Source organism: Bacillus rossius, chromosome 16 (assembly GCF_032445375.1).
Source record: "Bacillus rossius redtenbacheri isolate Brsri chromosome 16, Brsri_v3, whole genome shotgun sequence".
Classification (NCBI taxonomy): Eukaryota; Metazoa; Arthropoda; class Insecta; order Phasmatodea; family Bacillidae; genus Bacillus; species Bacillus rossius.
In genome coordinates, this window is record NC_086343.1 from 2,262,739 (window position 1) to 2,288,998 (window position 26,260).

At 39.0% G+C, this 26,260-nt stretch overlaps 1 protein-coding gene across 1 annotated transcript in view; it reads right to left on the reverse strand.

Moving 5' to 3' along the window:
• The window catches only part of LOC134540396 (fatty acid synthase-like), a 140,720-nt gene that overhangs the window by 16,866 nt on the left and 97,594 nt on the right, over nucleotides 1-26,260 (reverse strand). Inside the window, exon 21 of the mRNA XM_063383102.1 lies at nucleotides 137-370. Within this exon, the coding sequence (XP_063239172.1) occupies nucleotides 137-370 (234 nt within the window). The remainder of the gene's footprint in view (nucleotides 1-136; nucleotides 371-26,260) is intronic.

A 26,260-nucleotide genomic window follows, 5' to 3' on the forward strand; every position in this document is an offset into this window, starting at 1 on the left:
GGCAATTATTAGTCACTACTGGGTCTTCTTGCCTAGTCTTATTTCAAGTAAAAAAAAAGTTTTCAGGAGAACTAAATATGCTTTCAGGCCGAACACATCATCAGAAAATTTTTCAAGTGAAATTTAAACTGCTTACCTTTTTCACCAACATCCACTTTGTTTCTTGGAAGCACTGCTCATCTATAACAGCCACATCGTCGGGCAGTGCAACGTCCTTACCCGCAGATATGCTGGCCAACAGGAATATGCTGTTGTTTCTGAGGAGCATTACCCCTCGTTCGAGTGTGTCCTCACTCGCTAGTACGATAGACCCAGGCGTAATGTCGCTTGTATTCAGATCTTCAGACACAGACAAGTGTTTCAGCAACACCTGCGAAAAGTTACCGTTTTAAATATGGATCCTTGTCACTTTTTTTTTTTTTTTTTTTTTTGCAGTCGTAGCATGCCAGTTGCAAAATACTCGTTGATACCACACAAAATATTTGAAGACAGAAGTTATTAGTACTGATTTGATACAGGCTGTATTTCTTATGTCTTTTACTCATGTCTATCTTCCAACATAATATTGGGGGTTTTAGCTTGGAAAATTGAAAAATATATAATGAATGGCAAAACGTTAGATTGTGACACAAATCAATGTTCCATTTAAAGCTAAATAAGTAGTAGTAATGTCCGGAAAACGTACTCGGTAAAGAAACCTCAGAGAGCAGACAACTATGTAAAGAGTAACATCAAATTTACTAATACATCCACAACACTGGTTGAGTGGAAAAGTGTATCGTAACGTATAGAAGAAATTAATAAGTGAGAGTGTCTAATTATGTGCCTGGTAACTAAATCAGGAGATGTAATTATTTGTGAATTGCCAAATTGCTATTGAAGGTGTTACGCTATATTCTTACCTTTATATTTTTTATTTCCTTGATGATATTTCCTACTTGTAGTTTAGTGCTTTTTGTCATTTTTTTGTTAACTAGCACAGTCAACGTTATTGTACTCTTTGAGTATGGAGAATTGTTTTCTAATGATAGTTTCATAGCTCGGTTGACAAACTGGTGGATAGTCTGTAAATAAAAGCATAAACTTTAGTTGAAACCAATTCCATTTTACTTTATAATGCAATATATTTTGCAATAGGGAATTAAACTACATTACCTGAAATTGTAATTTCTTGAATGGAATAAAACTGATTTTAGCAACGGTGACTTCGTGTGGTCTCTCCAAATGCACATCTGTAGTCTCTATTCCTCTAACTTCGATGCTTCCACAACGCACAGTTTTGGTGGAGTTATGAAAATGTGCGATTATTTCTGTAAACAAGAAAACATATAATACACTCTGCACTGCTTTTATGTTAAATGTTAAAAATTACATAGTGTGAGTTAGAAATGAGTTGATGTATTTACAAATTTTATGTAACTTATTTGTGTACATTTGGACATAGTAAGCATCTTACTCAAGACTGATGCACTGTCTCTCTCACTTGGTGTGTTGACCGGTATGTGTGCTCATGGGGGGCCGTTCATACGGCATGCCGTGCATGCGTGTGTTTCGACAAAGCTTTGTTAGTGTACTTTAAAGTTGTATGTTTTAGCAAGAGTGCTTTTAATTCATTACATAAACTTCTTCCAATGAACTTTTGGTCAGTGCCATGAAATTTTCATAATTTTACTATAACATGTATTTGTTATATTTTGTTCATGCTCTTTCATTAGTTAAGAGCTAGAATTTTTATTAGTGAGGTTTTATTGTATCTACGTATATGATTTATTGTAATAATAATGTTTTGATTTAACAGTTTACTATTTAAGTAGTCTGTATCTGCCACAACACCAGAGCACACCTTGGTGCCAACCGACACTGTTTATTGGCTAACCGCTTACGCCCACCACAGAAAGCTTGCAAGTCTTTTCCTGCTCTCTCTGCATCACTCAGTTGGGCCGACAATGTGGGTTGGTACAAGTCGCCTCAATGATACCTGTCACATGTTTTCAGGCAGATTTTTTTTTACCCAGATACCTTGTTTACTATAGAAGCAAACTCTTTGGTTTTACCACCTTAACGCAGTGGGAGAGTTGACGCTATGTACGCAAGGTGTGTGGTGAAGCTTTGACAGCCTGCGTTCATTGCGTTTATTGCGTTCATTGCGATCACGTGCGATCACGTGCCTCGCTCAGAGCAGGGCCGACTTTTGGCATTTTCACAGACGTGGAACAGGTGGTCAACGACACGCCCTAAACCAGCCCCTTGCTGTTAAATCACAAAGAGTGGCGCCCCTAACACGGGAAAACACCAAAACACAAACTTACGCTCATTGATCCTCGTCAATTTTTCATGTATTCTTGTGCATAAACTATTTTTTAAAATGATGCCATGAATGTATAATAAAATTATAGATTGTTTGTAAGCTAGCTCGCAGGCTTAAGTGTGCATGTAGTGTTAAAAAAAAAAAAAAAAAACATATCTAGCCATCTAAAATATCTACCCCATCTGATTGAATGAAATAAAACATGTGGAAAAAAAAGGTCCAAAAAAAGTTATGCCAGGGACTGCTACATAATTTTTATACATTTTTTTCGTGCAAATAAATTGAAAAGCTCGTACATTGCGTCAGTAAATACTTAATTTGCTGAGACCTTAAGACCCAGCTATTGTAAAACTTAGTTTATGACATTACTTTATGAAAGTTTATATCTACGTAAGTTAATATCTACAAAGGTCATTAAGATGTATAAATGACATACTTAAAATAGGACCAAAGTAGGTAAACACTTGAAAATTAGACATTTTATATATGCAAATAACAGGATGTTTTACATTCTTTTTACAAAAATAAATGGTTCATGCTATTCTCCGTTCACTCTTACCTGAGTTTTGGAATAAACAAAGCCTCTTGTAAACAAACTTTTCATTGGCTGCCAGCCGCCGCGCACATTATTCGTGCGCAAGAAATAGTTCCTTGGTTACGTACCATTTGTAAGTATTTTTACACTGCCTTTTTTATAAAAATTGTTTATATATAGCATTATAGCATCTCATCATTAATTTCCAATACAGTTTAATGTGTCAGCAAGTATTTACTTACAATTATGTTAGCAGACGTCGTGTGTACGGTGGCATAGACCAAAGGTACTGTACAGTGTACAGTTGATGCCCGGCGCAACAGTTGCATTTCGGATTCGCGCGCGCACGGTTTGTTATGGCTGACGTCGGACCGAGTTTTGTAAAACACAGAACGGGAAAGCCTTTGAAAAGTGCACAGAAAATTATTGTGTTGAATGTTTTTAAAACATTTTCAGACAAATATCCGGATTGTCGTGTGAACGACATCGCGAGTTTAACTGCGGAATTTAGGCATGTTTCGAAGAGCAGTGTGCTTCGTGCAAGGAAAGAATTACAGGACACCGGGACATTAACATCTTCCGGGAAGAAAAGGAAACTTGAGTATCCTGTTATAAAAACTTGTGATGATTTTGTGAAGACGGTTATTAGGCATAAAGTGCATAGTTTTTTCTTCGCAAATGAACCACCTACGCTGAACAAAGTGCTACGGTGCTTCCTGTTATATTATGTCTCCGTTATTTTATTAGCACCGACTGTACTGAAGTGTGTGTGTTGCAACTAGTGCTTGGCGCGCCAGATGAATTCAGCCTATCACTTGCTGACGCGGCGCAGTGATACGGCGGTGTTTGTTTATTTCAGAACTCAGCTAAGAGTGAACGGAGAATAGCTTCTGATTTTATGTGCTCTGAAAGGAATTACAGTCTTGCTCAGCCAACGAAGTACTAACATCTCATAGAACTGTTAGATGGGAGAGTACCATTTTTACTGTGTTTCCTGTTTTCTGCGAGTGGATCTATAACCACCGTCCGAAAGAACATGGGCGCTTGCAGCTGTTGCTTGTTGGCCGTGGACTGCAATACTGCCAACTGCAGCAGTGAGTCGATGGACACCACCCAGTCGTCGCTCCAGTCTATCACAGCGCTGCAGCCTGGTGTTGGGGAATGAGAACACACAGATAGTTCAAAATTTTAAAACTTCTTTACATTCATTATTACAACTAACAGTCAGTGAGTCGTTATAAGCTTTCAGCTTTGCCTGCCTGCATGCCTATACATGCTGGTGCAAGACGCTCGTGAGTTCAGGACGGGCAGTGAAGGTGTTTGTAGCTAAACACAGCGAACAGTTTGCGGGATGCTTTGAAAACACCTCGCCGTTCAGGCCAGGACTCCGAGCTGGGGATCGGGTCTGTGTGATCCGTCGAGGCTGCTTCGGAAATGGCGTGCTCTGTCCGTACGGTGTTGCCACCTTTGATCAGTTCGGGCCTTGACATGGCTACCACTTTATTCTAATTGGACGATATACCCCTTTTCGAACTCCCTTTGTATTATTCCCTGTTAAAGTAATAGGTTGTTACAGTTGCGTGATTATAAAAATTATTCTCCTTTTCTTAACCCTTGTGTTTTTCTTTGAATTCTCCCCAATCTCTTCTGCCACTCAGACTACTCCCTCTCTGTGTTGTTTAACCTGACCAGGAAACACCAAAACAACAATTGCAGAGTGTTTGGACTTCAATATGGATGATATGGAAGGAATGCTTAATAGGTTCCTAATACAGACATTACATTTGCTTCATCCATTGATTCTTATCCAACTACTTATGGGATACTGCTGTAAGAGCATTTGCTTCGAAGGTGCATAATATTAACTTAAAATTCCATTATCTTGGTCTGAAATGATTATCAGATTAGCAGAAAATAATCCTAAGTGCAGAAAAATCATGCTACTATTACTAATGCTTGTTATGTTACCAAATAAATTGTATCGGAATGCTTTATGCATTGAGATGTGTGCGTTTATGTTTTTTTTTCTCCTGCCTGTTACTAAGTTTTATAGCTGCTCTAGTACTTCTCAGCACTAATCCCAGGTATTGCTGGACGATACTCACCTTTCTTGCAGACGGTCGCACTTCTTATTCTGCGGAACTTCTCTCCGTACTCGAACCCTCTGTACTCCAGCTCCGAGTAGACATCGTGGGACGTTAAGATCTCGCCGTCCTCGGAATCAAATTCAGTTTCGTTGGAAAACTCTGCAGCAGCGTCCTCTATGATTCTTACCTGGCCTCTGACAAATGTCTGCCCTTTTCCTTCCTCGAAGATCTCGAAACAGCCAGAGGCTCGTTGGAGGAAGACTCTTATGTCCAGACATCCTACACCCATGAAAAAACACTGTACAGCCCAAATGAAAAATAATTTTGGTCATTAAAAACTATTGCCGTAGGAATTTTATATTTCTAGTCCGTCCACTGTGCTTACCGTTCTGTGGAAACATCGGCAAGTAGTCAAAATGTACCCCCTCGAACACGACGGGCATCTTGTTGTAGTTCCGTGAGATCATGTCTCCGAGCTCCCTCCACAGCAGCACCTGCGACGGGAAGCAGTCACGATAGCAGCGACGACAGCAGCTGAGGATTGAGTGCTGGGGCACCGGTAGTCGAGTGGTCAGATCTCTCGCCTCGCATCACGGCGACCCGAGTTTGATTCCCGGCAGAGTCTCACCGGGATCTTTTTGCAATTTGGAAATGGGGCGGAGGTTAGGCGTGGGTTGTCTCGAGATGCTAGTTACAGTCACTCTTTCAGTTTGTCAATTCTCCATCCTCATACCGTCACCTCTCCTTGTAGATGATATGTTAATCCCTCTTTCATTAATTCACTCACAACAAAGTGATGCCATCATGTTTGTGAATACTAAGCAGGTACTTCAATATATATTTAAGGCAACTAAACATTGTTAAAAAATATAGTGCAGTCACTATACTGCGTCAAATATCCTGCAGTGAATGAGCTAGAATAAAAGTTTGAAATTGGAGCAATACAATAGATGAGAATTATGACAGATTTGTGGATGGTATGGTCAGCATAAAAATCAGAACAATGTTGTGTGAAATTTGTACAGCTATGAGAAATGTATTCTATGTGAAAATATATCAGAATTAAAATAATGGTAAGGAGTTAAGAAAGAAAATCTAAAAATACAATTTCAGCCAAATTGGCAAATTAATAATTGGTTGAAGCAGATTGTTTTTAAGGCCACTTGATGGTCAAAGTAAAGAGTATCCAAAGAGCATATTAGCACAGGCAAAATATCATTAAATAAAATATTTTGTTTTGATTAATCATTAAATTTTCCTTTCAGTCCACTTTGTGTGATTTTCTTTTGCATGAATCAGGTATATCTGTAAGAGATAAACTAAGTGTTATTTGGGATATTATATATACACTAGTTTTAGTCGTATTTCAACAGTTGGTTTATCCATTTACAACATTGTATAGCAACTGATTTAGTGTATATTCCTCCCCCCCCCCTTAAAAATCACTTGTAGCATTTACCTATCATTTATAGCATTGTTAGAATATTTACTTTCATTTTTTATGACCCCTGGTGCTTACCATTACACCTGCGGCTGGCAGAATGACGTGACCATTCATCGTGTAGTCTTTGAGAATTCGAAAGCTTTCATCATTTAGCATCAACGAGAAGTTTCTTTTCATTGGCCTTTGTTTGTCCTGAAAAAAATCAAAAATTGAAGTTCTCAAAAAAACTGGAAAGAAAATATAACACCATCAGAGAGATTTACATACCTCTTTTGATACACCAAGCGGCAGTAAAAAAAAAAACAAAAAAAACAACTGTGTTTCATACAGTGAAGAGAAACAGACGGAAGTGGAAGTAACCGTGACACACACTCCTTCATCCCGCATTCCAAGTGTTATCCCCGCATCTGTCATGGCTGTGCAGATGTCCAGGAAGCAGTGTGTGTACTTTTTTTTTACTAAGCTGGCAAGATACATACAAGTTTGCGATTAAAATGCGACCCCCACTTTTATTTTCAACAACTATTTAGTAAAGAACATTTCATTATTTTAGGTTAAATTGGGTATGGTAGGTATTTTGACCGTGACAGTGGACTTTACAGACGGGAAAAATCTCAATAATTATTTGGTGTATTTGGAGAGTTGCGATTCCATGCTCCATCGCTATAGGGTGCTGTCACGTCACTGTTTGTTTAGCAGAAACCAAATGGTGCGTGTTGTTTAGATGCGGTCTTCATCAATCTTTTTTGTTTAAATTTTGCAGTTTCTGCATTCGTGGAAGTTTGGCTCCCAAGACCTGAATAGGAGTGTGATATTAGTGAAATGGTGGAGTCTGACAAGACAACTACACTGGCTAGACTTACCTCACCCCAATGGTTGGATGGACTGAAACATGATGGTCCCGTGGATGGGCATGAAAATGCAAAAGGTAAGTAACTGAAATTGAATGGAAATAAACTTCTCATAATTAAGTCTCTGCTTTAGCTTTTATGTTGAATTTGTATGCTATTATTTTTTATCTTGGGTTATTACTATGTACAGATGTTCTACTCTATAGGCAATCCATATTATGTTTTGTTTCAATTGTGTTGCCAGGTATACACTTCTCACTATCTGCTGTTTGTAAAAGTCATTACTTAAAGTTCGACACAGTGGGTGAGTTTGAGGCTTCGACGTAACTTAACAGTACCTGGTAACACGGGAATATTACCTATGACTATAAAGCAAGAAACTTGATAACGGAAGGATTTTTAGTATCGTGGTTTAAGTGTAGAATATGTTCTATACTAGACATGAATTTCATATCCCTGAGTATTACTATTTACTAATAATAACAAAAATTGTCTAAAATTACAAGCATACTGATTTTTCTCATGTTAAAAAAATATTAATTTCTTAAATGTGACCTATATACATACATATCCTTTTTTATTCATAAATTATTTTCCCTGAAACTCCTTGTTTTAACAGCATATAATATATTTTGTTTGTTATGAGCTAGAAGCCTATTTTTACAGACAGATGAATAACTAGACATAGTTGGCACAAAAGTAGGGTTCCATTGAGAACTCACTGCTAAACCCTATCTAAAAAATGCTGAAAAACAGGATATCAGTAAAAGTAACAAGAGATAAATATAAAGTAGTTTGAGTTAGAAATTGACAGACAAAAATTTGGCCGTAGGTCCACCAAGAAAAAAAATAATAATTTCGACTTTGTACGATTTATAGTCTAAAGTGTTTTCTAAGGCTGATATACATCTTTGAAATGAGAACCAAACAACATTTTTATTGCAAGTAATAGAGAAAGTATTTAAAATGGAACACATAGTGTCTTTATAATATTCAATTGAACAGATTTCTACAACCACCGCAAAACTTGTTACTTTCGTAAAATAATTATTTTTTTTAAATAAATGGGTTTTTTAATGTCAGAAAAATGTATGAAAAATACAACTGAATGAAACAGTTAAATAATCTCTTGAAAGTAACTGGTTTTGTGGTGGTTATAAATTGTTGTTTAATTAAACATTATCCAAATGCTCAGTGTTAAATGTCATACTTTCGCTATTATTCACAATAAAAAAAAATGTGTTTAGCTCCAACTTGAAAAGGCGTAAAGCATTCTTGAGAAACTCTTTTGAACATAAATCGCACTATGTTTTCAACTGTTTTCGTGATGAATGTGCAGCAGAAGTTGGTTGATCGAACTCTGTCTGAACCTGTGTATAGAACACACCACTATGATGTCGTCCGTCAAGAACCATGACTTGGAATGGTCCCACGTGGCGAGGGGGGCGAGGGACGGTGTCCCCCTGGACACTGGGAACTGCACCGGTGGGTACAGAGCGCTGACACGAGGGACCACTCCCGCCAGATATAGTCTGCAACAGGACATAAGCTTCCATTTATGATGTTCTATACGCGATACATTCAAGGGATTATATAATACAGAATATATATATATAGACACACACACTCATTCACACACAGTTTGCAGAATATTATTGGATGTTTTATTACAGTTAATTTAATATATGGAATTTGTCTTATATTTGAAATAGAGGTGGGACGATACCACACTATCGATACTCGATTCTGTATTGTTTTTTCAGTTTGACACTTTCGATACTCCAGGGAAAAATATTTTCCCATTAAGTAACAATTATTACAAATAACATAAATTAGTTTTAATCTATATAAATTCAATCTAGCATACCAGCACAATGTCAGATTAAACTTAAATACATAATGTGTAAATAATTGCATTATATTAATGAAAGATATGAATTCATCATTATATATACATTTAATAAAACTACCAGAAATGTAAAATACAGTCCATAATCAAATAAAGCTGACATGAGAAACAGTGGCCTACAAAATGTTATGAAGTCCTTTCTTGAAAAGGGGGGGGGGGGGGGGGGGGGGGGAGAAGTCACCAAGCCTAAATTAGAAATTAAAAAAATTAGGCTATAGTAAAAAGAAAATCAGAAATTTTTGCTTGTTTGTTTCATTTTACAAACAACTTTATGCAACAGAACAATTTTCAATAAAATTTTAACTTGAGAAACGTAAAACACAAAACAATCCGATCGTAAGAAAACAATAACAAACGGGTATATTCAGTTCAAAGATTAATAAATGCACAAAATATGAGATCCGTGCCTTAGTAAAGCGCGTGCACCATTTTCATAATCATTGCTAGTTTGCGTAACTAGTCTCGCTTGGTGCTGGCCATAGATGCTACTACCGAGGTGCACAGTCTTCCTGATACTATCCATATCTATGGTGCGATAAAGTTATTTTCTTACGTTTGCAAAGGTAAACAATGAACGTTTTTCAAAATGAAAGCATTAAAACGAAGTTTATCAGGAGGAATATAACAAAAAAATTTGTGAATTTAAGGACTTTTCCGCTTCGTAAATACGTTTGATACGGGAAATTAATTATTTTATAAGTTTATGTTCCGGGAAAGTAAACCATTGTAAACATAGTACTTTCGGCGGGATCAAAATTAATCGGCGTATGACGGGAAAATGTATGAAAGGGGAACGTATCATCGAGGTTCTACTGTAGTTGTATTTTGTACGATGGTGAATCAAAACTTAATTCAATACAAATGAACAAGCATTCTGGTATCGAAAAAATGTATCGAACGTATAGTTTCGATAATCGATACTTTTAGATACCGTCAAGTATCGAAGGTATCGAGGTATCGACGTATCGAAAATCCCATCACTAATTTAAAAGTATTTTAATCAAGGTCAACTTAAACTGGCGGTCATCTTGTAACTGAGTTACTTTTGAATTCAAGTCGTCCGAGCAAGCAAATATTTTATCCCAGAATTTTCTCTATCTGAGGATGTTTTTTTTTTTATCCAGATTGATCTTATCTTCAGGCTAACATATATTCATGGTCATCTTATATATGTATTAGGTTGTCTAAATTTGAAATAGACTATAACTGAAGTCGAATTAAACTCAGGATATATTTATATTCTAGGTAGGTAGGTAGGTATGTAATTTTATTCGAGGTTGACATATTCACGGTTATAGTACAGCCAATGTTTACTTGTATTCAATCTTATATCTATGGGACATTTGGATGGGACACCAAGCAAATTATTTGAAAAATCAGGGATAAAACCTGATATATAAATTTAGGTTAATTTAGCATGTAATAGCACCTACCCTTTAATAACCATGAAAGGCATACAGCAAAGGCATTTAGGTCAATTAAAAACATACAATTTTTGAAGTTTTCTTTGTTAAATTTGGCTTATCTTAAAGTCAAATTATATTTTTAAAAATCATTATTCTTTATTTAACTTCCTAATAAATGAATCTACGAGGATGGCATGAAGTATAGTATAGGGTGTGTTGTAATACTTACTTGCCAACTGCAGACAGCAGGAACTCCAGACCTTTCTGGTTCCCTCGCTGCGTGAGAGGCACGTTGATGCAGTCCGCTGCCATCGACCTCTTCAGTATGGCCTGCAGGAGGCCGTGAGGGGCAATCTCTATGAGTATGGCATTCTTGGGGATGTGCTTGCTGGTCTCCTCGAACAGGACTGGGTTCAGCAGGTTGTTGGTGTGGTACTGAGCTGACGAGTACCTGGCCTCGTCTGAGCTCCACAGCTCCTCCGGGGCGGAGGTGCTGAGCCAGCGAGTCGACCGCTGCTTGGGTTCCGGGATTACCTGTTCACATTGCGTGGCAATCAGTTTCATGCAATTTTGGTTTTACAGTAAAACATTTTTTTATTCCATGTCACAATTTATAATTTTTCCAGATAAGTAGTTTGAGTCAAAAGGTAATGCATGGGCGTAAAATTGTTACAAACGCAAAAGACCAGACGGTGATGTGAGGTTTGGAGCTGGCTGGTATCCCTGCACGGCCACGTGCTGTCCGCTGACGTGAGGCATGCCACAAGGGTCGTCGCTACCCCCCTCTCCACTCCGCTCCCCCTCAACGTCCTGCCTCGGTGCCGTTGTCTGTCGCTGAGCGGCCGTAGGAATTCCGCGGGCCACCGCGTGAAGTCACGTGAGCAGGTGATGTTATTCTCGACGTTTAGGGCGTCGGGTCATCCCGGGATGACGCGACTCATCACAGCCGCTCTCATTGTTTCAAGAAGGACGCCACAGACTACTTCAGCAGCGACGCCGGTCTCCACGACAGTTTTGTCGAGGGTGAGTGGCGCGTAAGTGCGGCAAGAGTTCAGCGACGGGTGCCGCGTAGCGAGTCCCGTGACGGAGGTTCTGCGAGGAGAATGGCGACGGAGATTTGGGCGACAGAAATCCGCGTCGGTGAGGACTGGTGAGTGCGGTGAGAGTTCGGCAACGGAGTCCCGCGACTGAGAATTCCATGAGGAGTGCGGCGACAGGGTTTTTGGTGATGGAGTTTCGAGATGGGAGTTCCGCGTGAGTGCCGTGTGTCCTGCGATGAGTGTGACGAGAGTTCCGAGAGTCTGCGAGCGAGAGGAGTGAGAGACCCCCCTTGAGAATGGCGCCACGCGGGGCGATGGGATCGAGAGTGGACTGAGTGGTGCGAGACTGTGTGTGTTGACAGGCGTAAGGTAGTAGTGTACCACTGTTGAGCCTAGCTCCAGTGAGGAGTGCGAAATGCAGAACTTGACAGACATTAAGTGACTTGGGAATAAGAATTTAAAGTGCGAGTAATTGGTAATTAGGACTTTTTGAGAACAATTATTTATTATTAAATTTAATATTAGTATTCAATAAAACTGTACAAATTTAATTTGGCTATCCCTTAGAAACTTAGTAGTTCTCCCCACATTATAGGGTTGTAACAAAATGTTAAGTAAATAATTTTATATGATGTAGCCTTAATGGAAGATTCGTATTTCATATTACATATGATCAATATGCTTTTTTATAAACATTCTGTTTTAAATATATTATTATTATTAAAAATAATTGGACCTACCACTTTTTCCAAATATTCGAACAGTCATTAAAAAAAATTGGTTTTCAAGAGCACTAATTGTTTAAACGATTTTCTAACTAAGATTAATAATCTAAAACACTTACAGTTTTCAGGTAATCTAACAGTTTTGGTGCAGCAGGCTTGATATATCTGCTGTGGTATGCAATGTTAGACACATTGACTTCCTTGGCAAATACCTTTTTTGCCACTATTTCTTTAACAAATTGTGTTACTGATTCTGCTGGTCCAGAAATTGTACTGCTTTCATCGCTGTTGTGGCAAGCTACATCAATGCTTGTTGGAATCAGTTCCTTGACATTCTGATAGCCTAGACCTGCACAGGAAACAAATGCACTTCAAAAATTGTATTGCTGGATTAAGAAAACCATATATGCTAAACTTTTTTATATTGGCTATACATATGGCTACATTTAAGGAATTAAGGAACCTATGTATTTAAAAAAAATTACAAAATATAAAATTATTTTATCAAATAATGGATTGTAATATAGTTTTAGCAACATATAATTTGTTATTGGCGAGGGTTAAACTATTCATGTTTAACACCCAAATGAGTTTTATTAAAATGTCGGAGAAGTAAAACATTTAAATAGCAGTCTTACAGGAATTTCCATTAAGGATCTAGGATATGTCTGTAATAGGACGGACCTATTAACCATATTGTAAAGTTATTAACTTCTTTAATAAGCTGCCTTTTTTTTGCTCGGCCTACTCACCGACAGCGGCCATGCGTCCTTCGATGAGCTTAGTCTCCAGAGAGGCCAGGCCCCTGTAGTACGCGGCCAGGATCATCTGCTCCAGGGTGAAGCAGCCGTCGGCGTAGGCACAGCCCAGCTCCCCCACCGAGTGCCCGATGATGCCGTCCGGCTCGATGTTCAGCAGCCTCAGAGTGTCCACCAGCGCCAGCTGGTGCGGGCAAAATAATATTCTATATCATCACACTAATTGTGTGTGCATATTTTGTAACGGCTTTACTAAAGAAGTTCCATATGTGAATAAGTAAAGTAAAGGGATGTTTAATATTATCACATGCACACCTGGTCTGGTCATACATTCCAATGGATTTAGTTCTTTGTAAATGATGTATATTTAGAATAGACGACTGTCTCTAAAATGTAAGTTTGCCATTTCAAGAATAATACTTCAGGTAAAGGGGAAAAAAAAATACAATAATACAAATGTAATATCCACGGTAAATTCAATTTTTCTATGAGGATGATCAATACAAATAGACTGATAAAATGTTTTAAGTCAGGACTTTGTATAGCATTATAACCATTGAACTGTGTGAACTAACATCAACAATCAGCTTGTCACACACCTGCACAGCAGCAATGCCCACGAAGGAGTGCAGGATGTTGTCGAACACAGCAGGATCCTGGCTGGTGAGGATGTTGATGAGGTCCAGTCCTTTGGGCTGCAGTATCCTGTGGCACTCGTGCAGAGTGCGAGCTATGACGGGCAACCTCATGAGGTGAGTGGCCATGCCGGCCCACTGGCTGCCCATCCCGGAGAACACGAACCACACCGGCCGCTTGGAGCCGTCGAAGTACTGTAGAAGCAACATTTGCAGCTAGCTATAGGAATACTCATTATTAAACTATGTAGAAGTGAGAGGCATTGCCGGGCCACTGGCTGTTCATCCCAGAGAACACAAACCACACCGGCCGCTTCAGCTGTGATGTGGGTGCGACAATAGCAGTTAGATATAGTAAAAGCTTCGAGTAGTTAAGTTACTTTGAAACAACAATGGCAGATAAAGTAGGGGGAGCAGTCTACTTCGGGGTAACTCAGTGGGCCAATTAAACACATTAACAAATCATTGCCTTCTCCTTCTACACCTCTGTTATCAATTAGCATCAATGAAGCTTCATCAGACTCAATTATTGTCAATTCCATTTAGTAGGAATTACCAACCCCCGTTTCCCCTCCCTGCTCCATATTTTCCACCATCACCACTCACTCAATTATTCTCAATCTTTGTAATGAAATATTAATTGATGTGTAACATCTTAGCTCGCGGTATAGTGCATTTTGCGGGAGTAATTTCATGAATGCAGTGACAGTCATGGAACGAAAATGTGTAACAAGAAGTGAGAAATGTGCGCCATTCAATTTTATTTTGAGCAATCAATGTACCATCTTGTTAAACAGAATATTATTTGAGTTTTGAAAAGAGGAAATACTTTTAAAATATTTCCCTAAAATGAAAACTTGAAAAGTTACAGTGATTTTAATCTTTTAAATTACTCCTCTAGAGTGTACCTAGAAGCAAAAATATGGTATAAATACATTGAAGAATTTCATTAAACAAAAGAATCGCTTCAGTGTAACAGTGACATCAGTACTTATTTTTAACAACAAATAGTGCCATCCTGTTACACATAAATATAGTTCGCTTTTATGAAGGCAAATCACATTAATATAGTTCGCTTTTATGAAGACAAATAATATTTACAGTACTTCCTTGTTTTTGTTTGTTAGCTTGTAATAGGTCATTACATTATTTGAATGGAATGCCAAGAATTAAAAAAAAAAAAAGTTTTGTTTTGTATAAACTTGGCCAATACGCCTGACATTGTAGATGACCTGGCCTCTTGGTGCGAAGACATTTGGCCTATATGCCTAACACTGTACATGACCTGGTTGGAAGGTGTTTCAAGTATCGAAAAATTAGATTTTCATAAAGACAGCGAAAATGTATTTATTTTGTTGGACAGTTATTATCTTGTGTAGAGTCGTTTTTCGTTGAGAGAACAACGATTAAACCTCATGAAAAATTATGGGAAACAGAATTAGAACTTTATTTTGAGTTTTAGTCAGTCTTATCACTGGCCGAGAATCAAACTAAGGACGAAAATATATCGAGTCAATCATTACAAGGTGATTTTTTTCCCCGTTATTCTAAGTCGAATATTTCGAATAATTACAGAATTTTAAGATGGCTGCCAAGATGGTAAACAAGATGGTGGATGTTTAGATAGTAAATAATACTACTCTCTGGTGGGTAAAAATTAAACTAATAGGGCAGCAGTGCACTCTTGCAAATGGTGTGTGTACTACGTGGTATTAGTGTTCCTTGTATCGATTACTGAAAACAAGATGGCGTCAGTATCCTCTAGTTGATGGTGTGTTAACTAGTGTTCCTGACATTGAGTATTGGTAACTAGATGGCGGTTTGTTCTCGACTAAGTGATGCTATTATTCCTTCAAATTAAAAAAAAATACATTTTTGGAAATGTGTGTTATTTTTTTATATACCAAATTTAATCCTCAGAGTGGAAAATATTTCAATATTCATGTGGTTAAATCTATTTGTTTTCCAACCCAGGTGTCAAAGCTGTCATGGTTCGAATCCCCGCACTTCCGTTGTATTTTGTATAAAAATTAAATTAAATTAGAGGTGGGACGATACCACACTTTCGTTAACGATTCTGTATTGTTTTTTTCAGTTCGATACTTTTGATACTCCAGGGAAAAATATTTTCCCATTAAGTAACAATTATTACAAATAACATAAATTAGTTTTAAACTATATTAATTCCCTCTTTATTACAAAAATACAAACTGCAAACAACTTTAAAGACTTGAGTATAAAAATCAATATAAAAAATAGAAGCGAAATACAAACTATTTTCAAGAGAGTTAGCCTTTTATTTTCCAGTACACTTTTTTTTGCCGCGAACAAATGTAAATAAAGATAGCACTCTCTTAAATAAAATTGCCGCAAACAATGGTAGTTCGCGCTGGTGGCGCTAATTTACGTCACTATACGACCGCGGCAATTGAAAACATTCATAATATCGATACAAATCTCTGTTACTTACCATACACGAGAGACGAGACACGTACTTACTCTATGATGTTGACTGTTATTACTAGGCGTGTTATTGTTACTATTGCGACGGATTGCGAATGGAGTTGATGTCCCTCGGCTTCTGGTCCCTATTTCCCCTTTTACTTGATATTCCTGTTGTGCCCGTATTGCTCTCGTCGGAGAGGTGTGGGTCCAGGACAACGTGGCCGGGACCGGGGAATACGGGACCTGGAGGTAGAGTGAGGTGAGGAGGAAGAGTGATAGGCAGTTTTTAAAGGACCACTCAATGTTAACAGTTCCACGAGCCCCTTTTATTGTAATTCTGAGAGCCTGCCGCGACCTGGCGGATCCGTCGCGGAATGAGCGCCCTTCCCACGAAGACCCGGACTCCCGAAGACCGTCTCGTGCAACCAACTCGTCTCGACACGAACTAGAAATCCTCCCACGTAACAAAGTTCCTGACTGAAAGTTGCTCCACTAAGGCACGTGACACGTGCGCGGCCCTTTTCGTAACAGACTCGTAATGACGACGAAGGTTCGGCGGTTCGTAACTACACTTACACGTCCTAGGATGTTCGACTCGTGACGTAACTCGTAACTCGTAACTCGTAAGCTCAACCGTGTGAGCGGCACAGCGAAGGCAGCTCAGCTGCCGCGACAACCCGTACAGTGGCACTATCGCCGGACCGCGAGCTCGGAAGACGCGCCTCGCGATCAGCGCGGAGCGGTGTGCACATCTGCCGCTGAACGAGCCCTGAGCAACACTGCCCTTCCCCGCCCGCCAGCGGGCCGAGACCCACGGGCCGCGGGGGAGGGGAGGGGAAATCGGTCGGCGTGGGAGAGCGCCCCCCCTCGCGACGCGGACGAGCGCCAGGCCGCGATTACATATTAACACTGCGAGACATTTGAGAAAATTACAAGATTATTTAAGCAATAATTAATAAATTACGGTTACATTATTTACACACTTATTGAGGTTCACGACCATTTGAAAAATATATACAACACAGAATTATTCGTAACACTAAGAAGCCACTGGCATGCTAGGGCGCACGCGGGTGCGTCCCTGGCCGATGCACTACACTGATGGTGCACTCGTAACGCAAGGGAGGACGTTGACGAGGCATAACGGCCTGAAGGAGCCGAGGAGACACTTGGGTCGACGTCAGAGTCAATTAATGTGAATTTTAAGTGCTCGATATTTCTACAATTTTTTTCTTCAAATTATCTGTGAATTTAATGTCAGAAGTGTTACGTACGAAAAACGTAACTTCTTGAACACGAAACAAATTTAACTTAACCTTACTTTACTGTTTGTTTACTATTGGCAAGTTACAGTAAAGACTAATATAATAATAATTTATTCTGATGTAAGCCTATTGGTTATAACTACGGCTAATAAGCTGTTCTAGTACAGTAGAACCCCTGACATACACTTTTCAAAGGAGGGCACAAAAATGCTGTATGATGCGGGAAAGTGTATGAAAAGAGAATGGCAATAATTTTTTTTTCAATCTAACATACCAGCACAATGTCAGATTAAACTTAAATACATAATGTTAAATAATTGCATTATATTAATGAAAGATATGAATTCATAATTATATATACATATGATAAAACCACCAGGAATGTAAAATACAGTTCATAATCAAGTAAAGCAGTCCTTGGAGGGGAGGAAAAGTCACCAAGCCTAAATTGGTAATTAAAAAATTAGGCTATTGTAGAAAGAAAATCAGAAATTTTGGCGTGTTTGTTTTAAGTTACAAACAACTTTATGAAACAGAACAATTTTCAATAAAATTTTAACTTGAGAAACGTAAAATACAAAACAATCCGATCGTAAGAAAACAATAACAAACGGGTATATTCAGTTAAAAGATTATTGAATGCACAAAATATGAGATCCGTGCCTTGGTAAAGCGCGTGCACCATTTTCATAATCATTGCTAGTTTGCGCCACTAGTCTCGCTTGGCACTGGCCATAGATGCTACTAGCGAAGTGCACAGTCTTCCTGATACTATCCATATCTATGGTGCGATAAAGTTGTTTTCTTATGTTTGCAAAGGTAATCAATGAACGTTTTTTAAAATATAAGCATTAAAACGAAGTTTATCAGGAGGAATATAGCAAAAAAATTTGTGAATTTTAGGATTTTTCTGCTTCGTAAAAACGTATGAAACGGGAAAATAATTATTTTATAAGTGTATGTTCCGGAAAGTAAACCATTGTAAATATAGTACTTTCGGCGGGACCAAAATTAATCGCCGTATGACACGGGAAAATGTATGAAACGGGAACGTATAATCGAGGTTCTACTGTAGTTGTATTTTGTTCGATGGCGACTCAAAACTTAATTCAATATAAATGAATAAGCATTCCGGTATCGAAAAAATGTATCGAACTTACAGTTTTGATACCATCAAGTATCGAAGGTATCGAGGTATCGAAGTATCGAAAATCCCATCACTAAATTAAATATACCAATAAGGACCACAACATTGGTAGATAATGAAACATTTACCTTGTCTGCATGAAACAGAACAATGCGGTTGCTCTCTAGGTACAAACAGCAATGGGAGCCTCAAGCCAGATGACAACAAGATGGTGGACTTGCTGTCAGATCCAAGATGGTGGATGTGGCATCAGAATTTACGTTGGTGACCATAACGAAAATTGCAAAAATGATGTACATAATTCAAAATGGTGAGTTCGAAGCTGGCGCGAAATTCTAGAAACCGAAAGGCATAAAAGAAAATGGTGTAAAAAAATGGTGAGCATGACATCATCAATAATGACCACTGGGGGCCAGTTGCACCAATAACTGTACGGATCCGTGAATGTAAGATCTTTGTTTCAGTGTGATCTCAAGTCGAATCTGAGATCCAGTGTATATGTGTTGCACCAAAGTGAACTTACGAGTTCAGACATTCGATCTCACGATCTAGGTTTAGGTTGGTAAATATCGATTGTAAAATGAAAGCAAGTTTTCTATTGGGTACTGAATTCCGTCTAGTCACAGAGAATTTTCTTTAGTATGTTTGAAGTTCTTGCTGTAAATGTTGGCATCGTGATATTTACATACAAGCCTATTTTTTGTTTATTGATTACAAACTTGTGGTCGGTTGTGAGTTGACTAGGGTACACGCGGGTACACATGACGATAGAAAAGAAAATTTCAGTACCTAAAAAAGTTTTTTTATCTGAAAAAGAAAAAATCATCCTTGTCGATTTGTTGCAAGAAAGACGATATTTTAGAGTGTAAGAGAACTGATGGCGTGTTATGTAAGCAGAAGGAAGAATCTTGGCAAGAATTGGCATAATTTTTTAAATAACATTATGATTACAATTACAGTACTTCGGGCAAACCTAAAAATATATCGGCCTAAATTTCGTGTAAAATATTGTAGCCCATCAAAATATCAATTGTAAACAAACCAGTATCTATGCGAACACGACTACAAAACACAACAAACCAACGAAAAATACACAAGATCTCGGATCCAAATGCTCTGAACCATCAATTTCGGTGGTTCAAACAGAGGTTCACCTCAATCCTATGTCAGAAGGTGAACTCGAATGGTGCAATCCGTTTGTGTGTCGATCCTGGTTCATTACCTCGTATGATCTCAGATCGACCAGCGATCTTCAATGGTGCAACCGGCCCTGGGTCAGTGTCCAAGGTCAAGATCATACAAAATGGCCGCCATTGTCACAGTCCAAGATGGCGACCAGTCATTGATCCTATCCACAATTCACACCCTGAACAGTGTACCAGGATTTCCCTTCTTGCATATTCTGCCCAGTCTTGAAGAGAGAATATTTAAGTGCTGGTTGGGCATTATGACCGACTTATCTTGGAGTACCAAAAAATGTCGAAGACTAGTGTGTATGCCCTCTATGCATATCTCATCCCGGTTCAGTATAGTCATGTTTATCTTGAATTGTATTTATTTTTCTTAAATTTTTTACAACCTGTCATGTTGAAGACTGTGTGGGATTCCTGTATGCAGACCTTGTAATTTTCTCAATGTATGTACGATCACCGAGGGGAAGCCATATTAAATACAGAGGAGACGTCGCCTGCTAAGAATTATTGCGTGGGGATGGAGTTTGGATGTTTTTAGTGCAAAATCATGTCTGCTGGCTATTGAAAACAAACCAGGAGAATCAGGGAAAACATTTTGCCATCTTGTATTTCCTCAAGTAATGTTAAAATCATTTGCTAAGGAATGCTACCATCGCCCACTAAGATTTAACCTTCAGATTATTTCAAACATTTAGGTGTTTATTGAGGATTTATTAAGAAAACTATTTTAATAAAATTTCTGGGCTCTCGAATTAATGTGGCTTTCGGTGATATAGTTTTCTGTCAAGGTAGATTCTAGCCTGGATGTGTTCTATGGTGAGTGTGCTACGGTGAATAACGTCAGTGGCGGTGGAGTCGGCAACTGGCCGGTGCAGTTTGTGGAGAGCATGACTGGGACGCGGTCTCGTGTGGCGCGGAATTAAGGGAACGTGGTTTTGTAAGTAAGTTGCCATCATGCTTTTGTGCCGTCATGTTGAAACTTAATAATTGGGAGATCAGTAACGCGTGACGAATATGTGGCAGCAGTGCATCGTAGGTGTGCTCGCCATCAGAGATGATCATGGGTGGTTCCAAATTGTGTTCCGATCAGCAACGGCGAGCTTTCGTCCAATCTCTTCTGATCAAAAGGAGCACGAGAAGGTGTGGTTTACTTCGGCGAGTTAGGCTTTGATGAGAGACAATTCCACGCGAAGCTGACTACGAGAAAACTTAAGTGAGAAACACATTAGTAATTATTACTGTGTTACATTTAAGTGCGTTGGCGAGTTTATTAGGCAATTGGTGCTCGGCTGAGGCAATGCTAAAATGGGTAAGAATAAGTATGTTACGCTAAAGGGGAGTGAATAGACCTAATTTTATTCGTGGCCAGTAACTATGGTATTAACAGGGCTTGCATGACGGTTTGATACAGTGTCCTTAAATGCTGGACGGCACCTTCAGTTGTAATCACTTGTGGAAATTGTGAGATCACATATTCGTAAAATATAAAGATATGGAAATCTTTATGTAGCATAGGGTTTATAGGAAATGTAGTTATAACAGTGTGCCCATTATTTTTTAAAGGTTAAGTAGAATTATTTTGTTTATGTGGATCATTTGTGATGTAGTTACTTGAACGACCGCCCTTAACCAAATCCCAAATCGTAATAGAAGTAATAGTTTTCTTAGTTATCATTTCAGTACGTGGCATACCTATCAGGAATGTATGCATATAACACTTATAGTGTAACACTCGTAACAAGATACCTCTGATTTTGTAACTTTTTTATTCACAACTTAAATAATAACTATATGCTGTCAAAGCAACAGTTTCACTCACTATAGTAGAATGTTGTAGCAACGTTTTTTTTTGAATTTATGTATCGTCTCTATTTATGTACATTCTCGTACAATTGAGGTTAACTAAATTTGCTTTAAATTTACGGTCAAGTGTTTTACAATTCTGTTTGTCTTTATTACTGTTAACTACCTGTGTTTCGTTTGCATCAACATCAGAAGGCGTGAGAAAGTATCCTCTGTAATTGTGGTTTTTAATGCTTGATGAATGAACATCTTGCACCATTCTGATGAATTCTGCGTCGGGAGCCATTTCTTTTATCTGAAAATAAAAGTAAAGTACATAAATAACATAAGTGGAAATTGTTAAAGTGAAAGATGTATGAATTTTATGTTGAAAGTCTTATAGTTTACTGTACTTAATAATGATATTACACACGCATAACTTAGGGTTTTTTCAAATGTAAACATCTTAGCTGTCGTTATACAGCATTTGGTGGGAGTAAGTATGTGAATATGAAACGGAAGTCAATTGGAACGGAAATGTGTAAACATGTCCATGAAAACCAATGTAAACCAGCGATGCTGTATGTCGATCAGTCTTCCTTATTGCAAGAATATTATAAACCAATTTTAATGAAATTGTCGTCAGTGGTTTCCACTAAGTCCATTGGTCAATAAGGTAAAATATGTTAATAAGCTTTTTATAATATGGCTGACTACAAGAAGTATCTCATTTTGATATCGTTAAGAACCTGAAAATATTGTTAATCAGAAATAAATATTTACATGATTCGAATCTAAATACAAAACATACCTAGATCAGGGTTGAATATGGTGCATATTTTTAAGGATTTACCTTTCTGTTTCACTTTTACTTAGAAATAAAGTCCATGTAATGCACACTGAATTGGTGTCAAAATCGTATGTAAATTGTTCTCAGCTTGCCTTACCTTGTCTATACTTTCCTTCATGGATTCCTGGTTTCTCCCGGACAGACACACTAGTCTGGGCAACTCATCGCCGAGTCCACCAGCAGGTGGTTTAGTTCTCGCGCAGGGCCGAAGAACCACGTGTCCGCAGGCCCCGGTCATGTCCAGACTGCTGACTGCAGCCAGACCCGGGGTCCACGCCGTGTTCTCACTCACCACCTGCGACACAGCACTGGGATGGCAGCGGGTCGCTGGAGACGCATACAGCACTCTTCAGGTACATTGGGGCAGGGTCTGCTGTGACAAAGTGCAAGTGATACATCAGTGTGAGCATGCTGAGATACCTTAAGCCTTCCTTCAACCAGCGCAGGAATATGAGGCCCCGGTGTTTCGTAGTGAAGGTTAGCCGGGATAACTCCTCGCTCCATAGCGATCACCGCCTTGACCACGGAGCAAAAAGACGAGGCAGCACTGGTGTGTCCAATATTGGACTTGACTGAGCCAATGAGAAGAGGGGATTTCCTCCTGCTGAGTAGGACCTTAGACACTGCCTTGAACTCAGCTTCTTCATACACCTGTGGAAGCAATAGGATGGCAATGAAGTACAGGGGATGGCTTGTGGAGTGTGGAAACATCCAGGCATCTGCCTCGTCACCTTTAGAGCACTGCCGCTGGCTTCCAAGTAGTCGATGTGAGTTGGGTCGATGCCACTCTTCTCGTAGAAGCTCTGGAGGAACTGGACCACGTGGTCACTAACAGGTCTGACGATCCCAGCATCCCTTTCTCCGTACCAGGCGGTCTGCGCATGGACTACTGTGGCGTAGATCCTCTTGGCATTCTCCGCTCTCTGTAGGTACATCACCACGCATGCTTCGCTCTTTGCGTGGCCACTGCCTGGAATTATAGTTATGCATGATAATAATAATTATTATTATGTTGTTGCCTGTGATAGGGCAAACATATTCTTTTATCGTTTCTCTACTATATTTAGTGTTTAGTTGTGAGTTTCAGAGAAATGTTCACGGATAAAGATCTAGCCTTAACTCCTATGAATTCTCAGTAGTATTTCTTGATCATACTGTAGTTATATTAGTTATGTGTAAGTACACCCCACTGTCATATTCTTCCTACCAAAATGTTATTTTATTTTACTTTCAAGCACTATTTACACTTTCATGTAGAGATATTCATGACCACCAAGTAGTCTTCAGTAATTAGAGATGTATTTATGTATATGTTTTTTAGTATTGGGGGAAGCACTGGGACGAGGGTATAATCGTAAAGCTTCCTAGTAGGTGGCTACAAGGGCAACTGCACAGGCGGAATATGGCCACTAAAAGGCTGTGCGATTGAGAAATGCCATCACCAAAAATTAAGTTTTAAATATAAGGAAAACATAGTATTTTCTTAAGCATAATATGTTAAATAAAAAAATTAATTTTACAAACATTTTCAATTCAGAATATTTAAAATGGTGTATTAACAGAGTGGCGTATTGAGTATATGGTGAAACATTATACTTTGGAATAATTTTGACAATATTGAATTATTTTGGCAGAAATTAAATTAGCATAGCTGCCAAAACAAAATATTTTATATGTTTACTAAACACAAAAATTGTGGATGATATAATAAAAGTTCATCGTCTAAGGAAATGTACCCGAATAAAATATTGCATCTTTTCTGCCTAATTACAAATTCAGAATTGCATAATAAATAATCTTAAAAATTATATGGTGGATATTCTCAGCAACGAACCACAACAACAAATAAATAAAACAAGGTTGCAAATATTTATTTTCGATAAGTTAGCGACTTTTAGGTTCTTACCTCACAGTCCCAGATTTTCAAAGAAAGAGGGTTAGTTATAGCATTGAGTTTCCACTATTTATCTTCATTTCTTTGTGTGTGACTACTTACAAAGTTTTTTTTCAGGTGTAATTATACTCTGGCATTTTTTCGTCAATAATTTTTGTTGGTTTGTTTTATTGACAATTCATGAGATAAACTTTCTGCACGTTTGCATTTAATTGTGAGTGTTGTCTCTGAGTTATGTTCAAGATCTTACTGTCAGTATCTTAATGAAATCTTGTGTTACTTAGTATTAATTTTTCCTATTTTAAATGACTATTAATAACTTAACTTTTTTCTTATTATATTAGGCCTACTGAATAGGATAACACTTATGTTACAAATGTGTAGGTACTTGGCATTTTAATGATGATTGATTGGTTATGATAACACTTTTAGTTTTACTTATTACTTTGACGCCAGCCGATAGTGCTCCTCTTAGTCGCACAGGCCGCGATGCCTCTCCGACGCCTCTCAAAACCGTGTGCCACGAACACGCCCGCGCGTGCAACGTGGTGCAACGAGTGTGAGTGCACCGAACGACCCGCAGCTAGCACCACTACCGGCCACCTCGGCGGAAGCACTCCGCCGGGTGTGGCAATGTGCTTCCGCCGGACTATAGCATCAAGGGCACATGTTGTATATTTCATCAAATGTTTTTATTTGTTAATCCAATTGTTCAATGTGCGAATAGGTCCTAAACTTGGCCGCGTCTGTTTCCCGCGCGCTGCGCTTCTGGCGCGCAATTGGCAGGCCTGCTGTAGCGCTGTGCTACACGAGTGAGTCAGTACCCACCGGGAGCTCGAAGAGGCTGATCGTCTTCGCGCAACGTTGAGAGGCCACCTTCGCGCCAATTCCGCAACCGCATCTAGATCGTGAGTTACAACACCACTGGCCGTGCATCACCGCGCAGGTCGTAGCAGCAACGTCCGCCACGTACTGTTCGCTCAAAACTCCCCCCTCTCCATTGTAAGCGGGGTCATCGCCGAACAGCCGTACACGCGCAGAGCTCTCTAACCCCGAACAGTCGCGGCCAGGGGATGGATAGCACCATGTAGAGGTTGATGTGTAATAAAAACCACACTTCACGTAGCGGAGTGCATCATTTGTAGTGTAAGGCGTCTTGGGTGGCCTCAACAGCCCAAGAATCACCTCTACGGACACGTCCCTGCCTCCCGCCACTTGGCCGAACCCAAACCCCGAGACCCATCCCGCAAAACTTGATAGCTTTGACGGGGAGGCAGCCGGAACGGTGTCAACTTGTTAACTACAACCATACTATCGGGACTATTTGGCTATCTTTAAATTTGTGTCTTACCTTTAGCATCAAATGCCCGACATTTACCGTCGCTACTCAGGCAGCCAAGACTCATGTAACTGAACGTCGCCTCAGGAAGTGTTCCGAAACTAATTGTTCCTACAATCGCTGCGTCACATTGACGAGTCTTGATTAGTTCTTGAGCGATTTCCAATCCTTTTATTCCTGCTGTTTCTTCTGCAAAGTATGCATAACTGATACCTGAAAAAATAATTTATACTGTTAATCACTTTTCTTTCTGGAGTTACAGTGATAAGTCGTAGATGCTAAGGTACCATCTTCGTAGCCCAAAGCACTGGGGATTGAATTGTGATAAAAATATATTGTATAATAATGCACCAATAATAAGATCATGCAAATTTAGTCACAGGTTGGTTATTTTGCCAAAACGAAAGTACTACATCATTGGGTTAAACCATTAAACTGTAGAATCATTACCTGTCGTGTTTAGCCAGTACGACAATCGGTTCGCAAACATGGCTCGGTTGTGCCCCATGACGCTGAAGCCTGCATCTATGTCCCCTAACAGAATCCACAGAGCCTCAGATTCACTGAGGTGAACTCCAATTATCACTGCGGTGTTGGTGTTCCGCAGGTCTGAGGGGTTAAGGCCTAGGGAGGAATACAAAGTAATT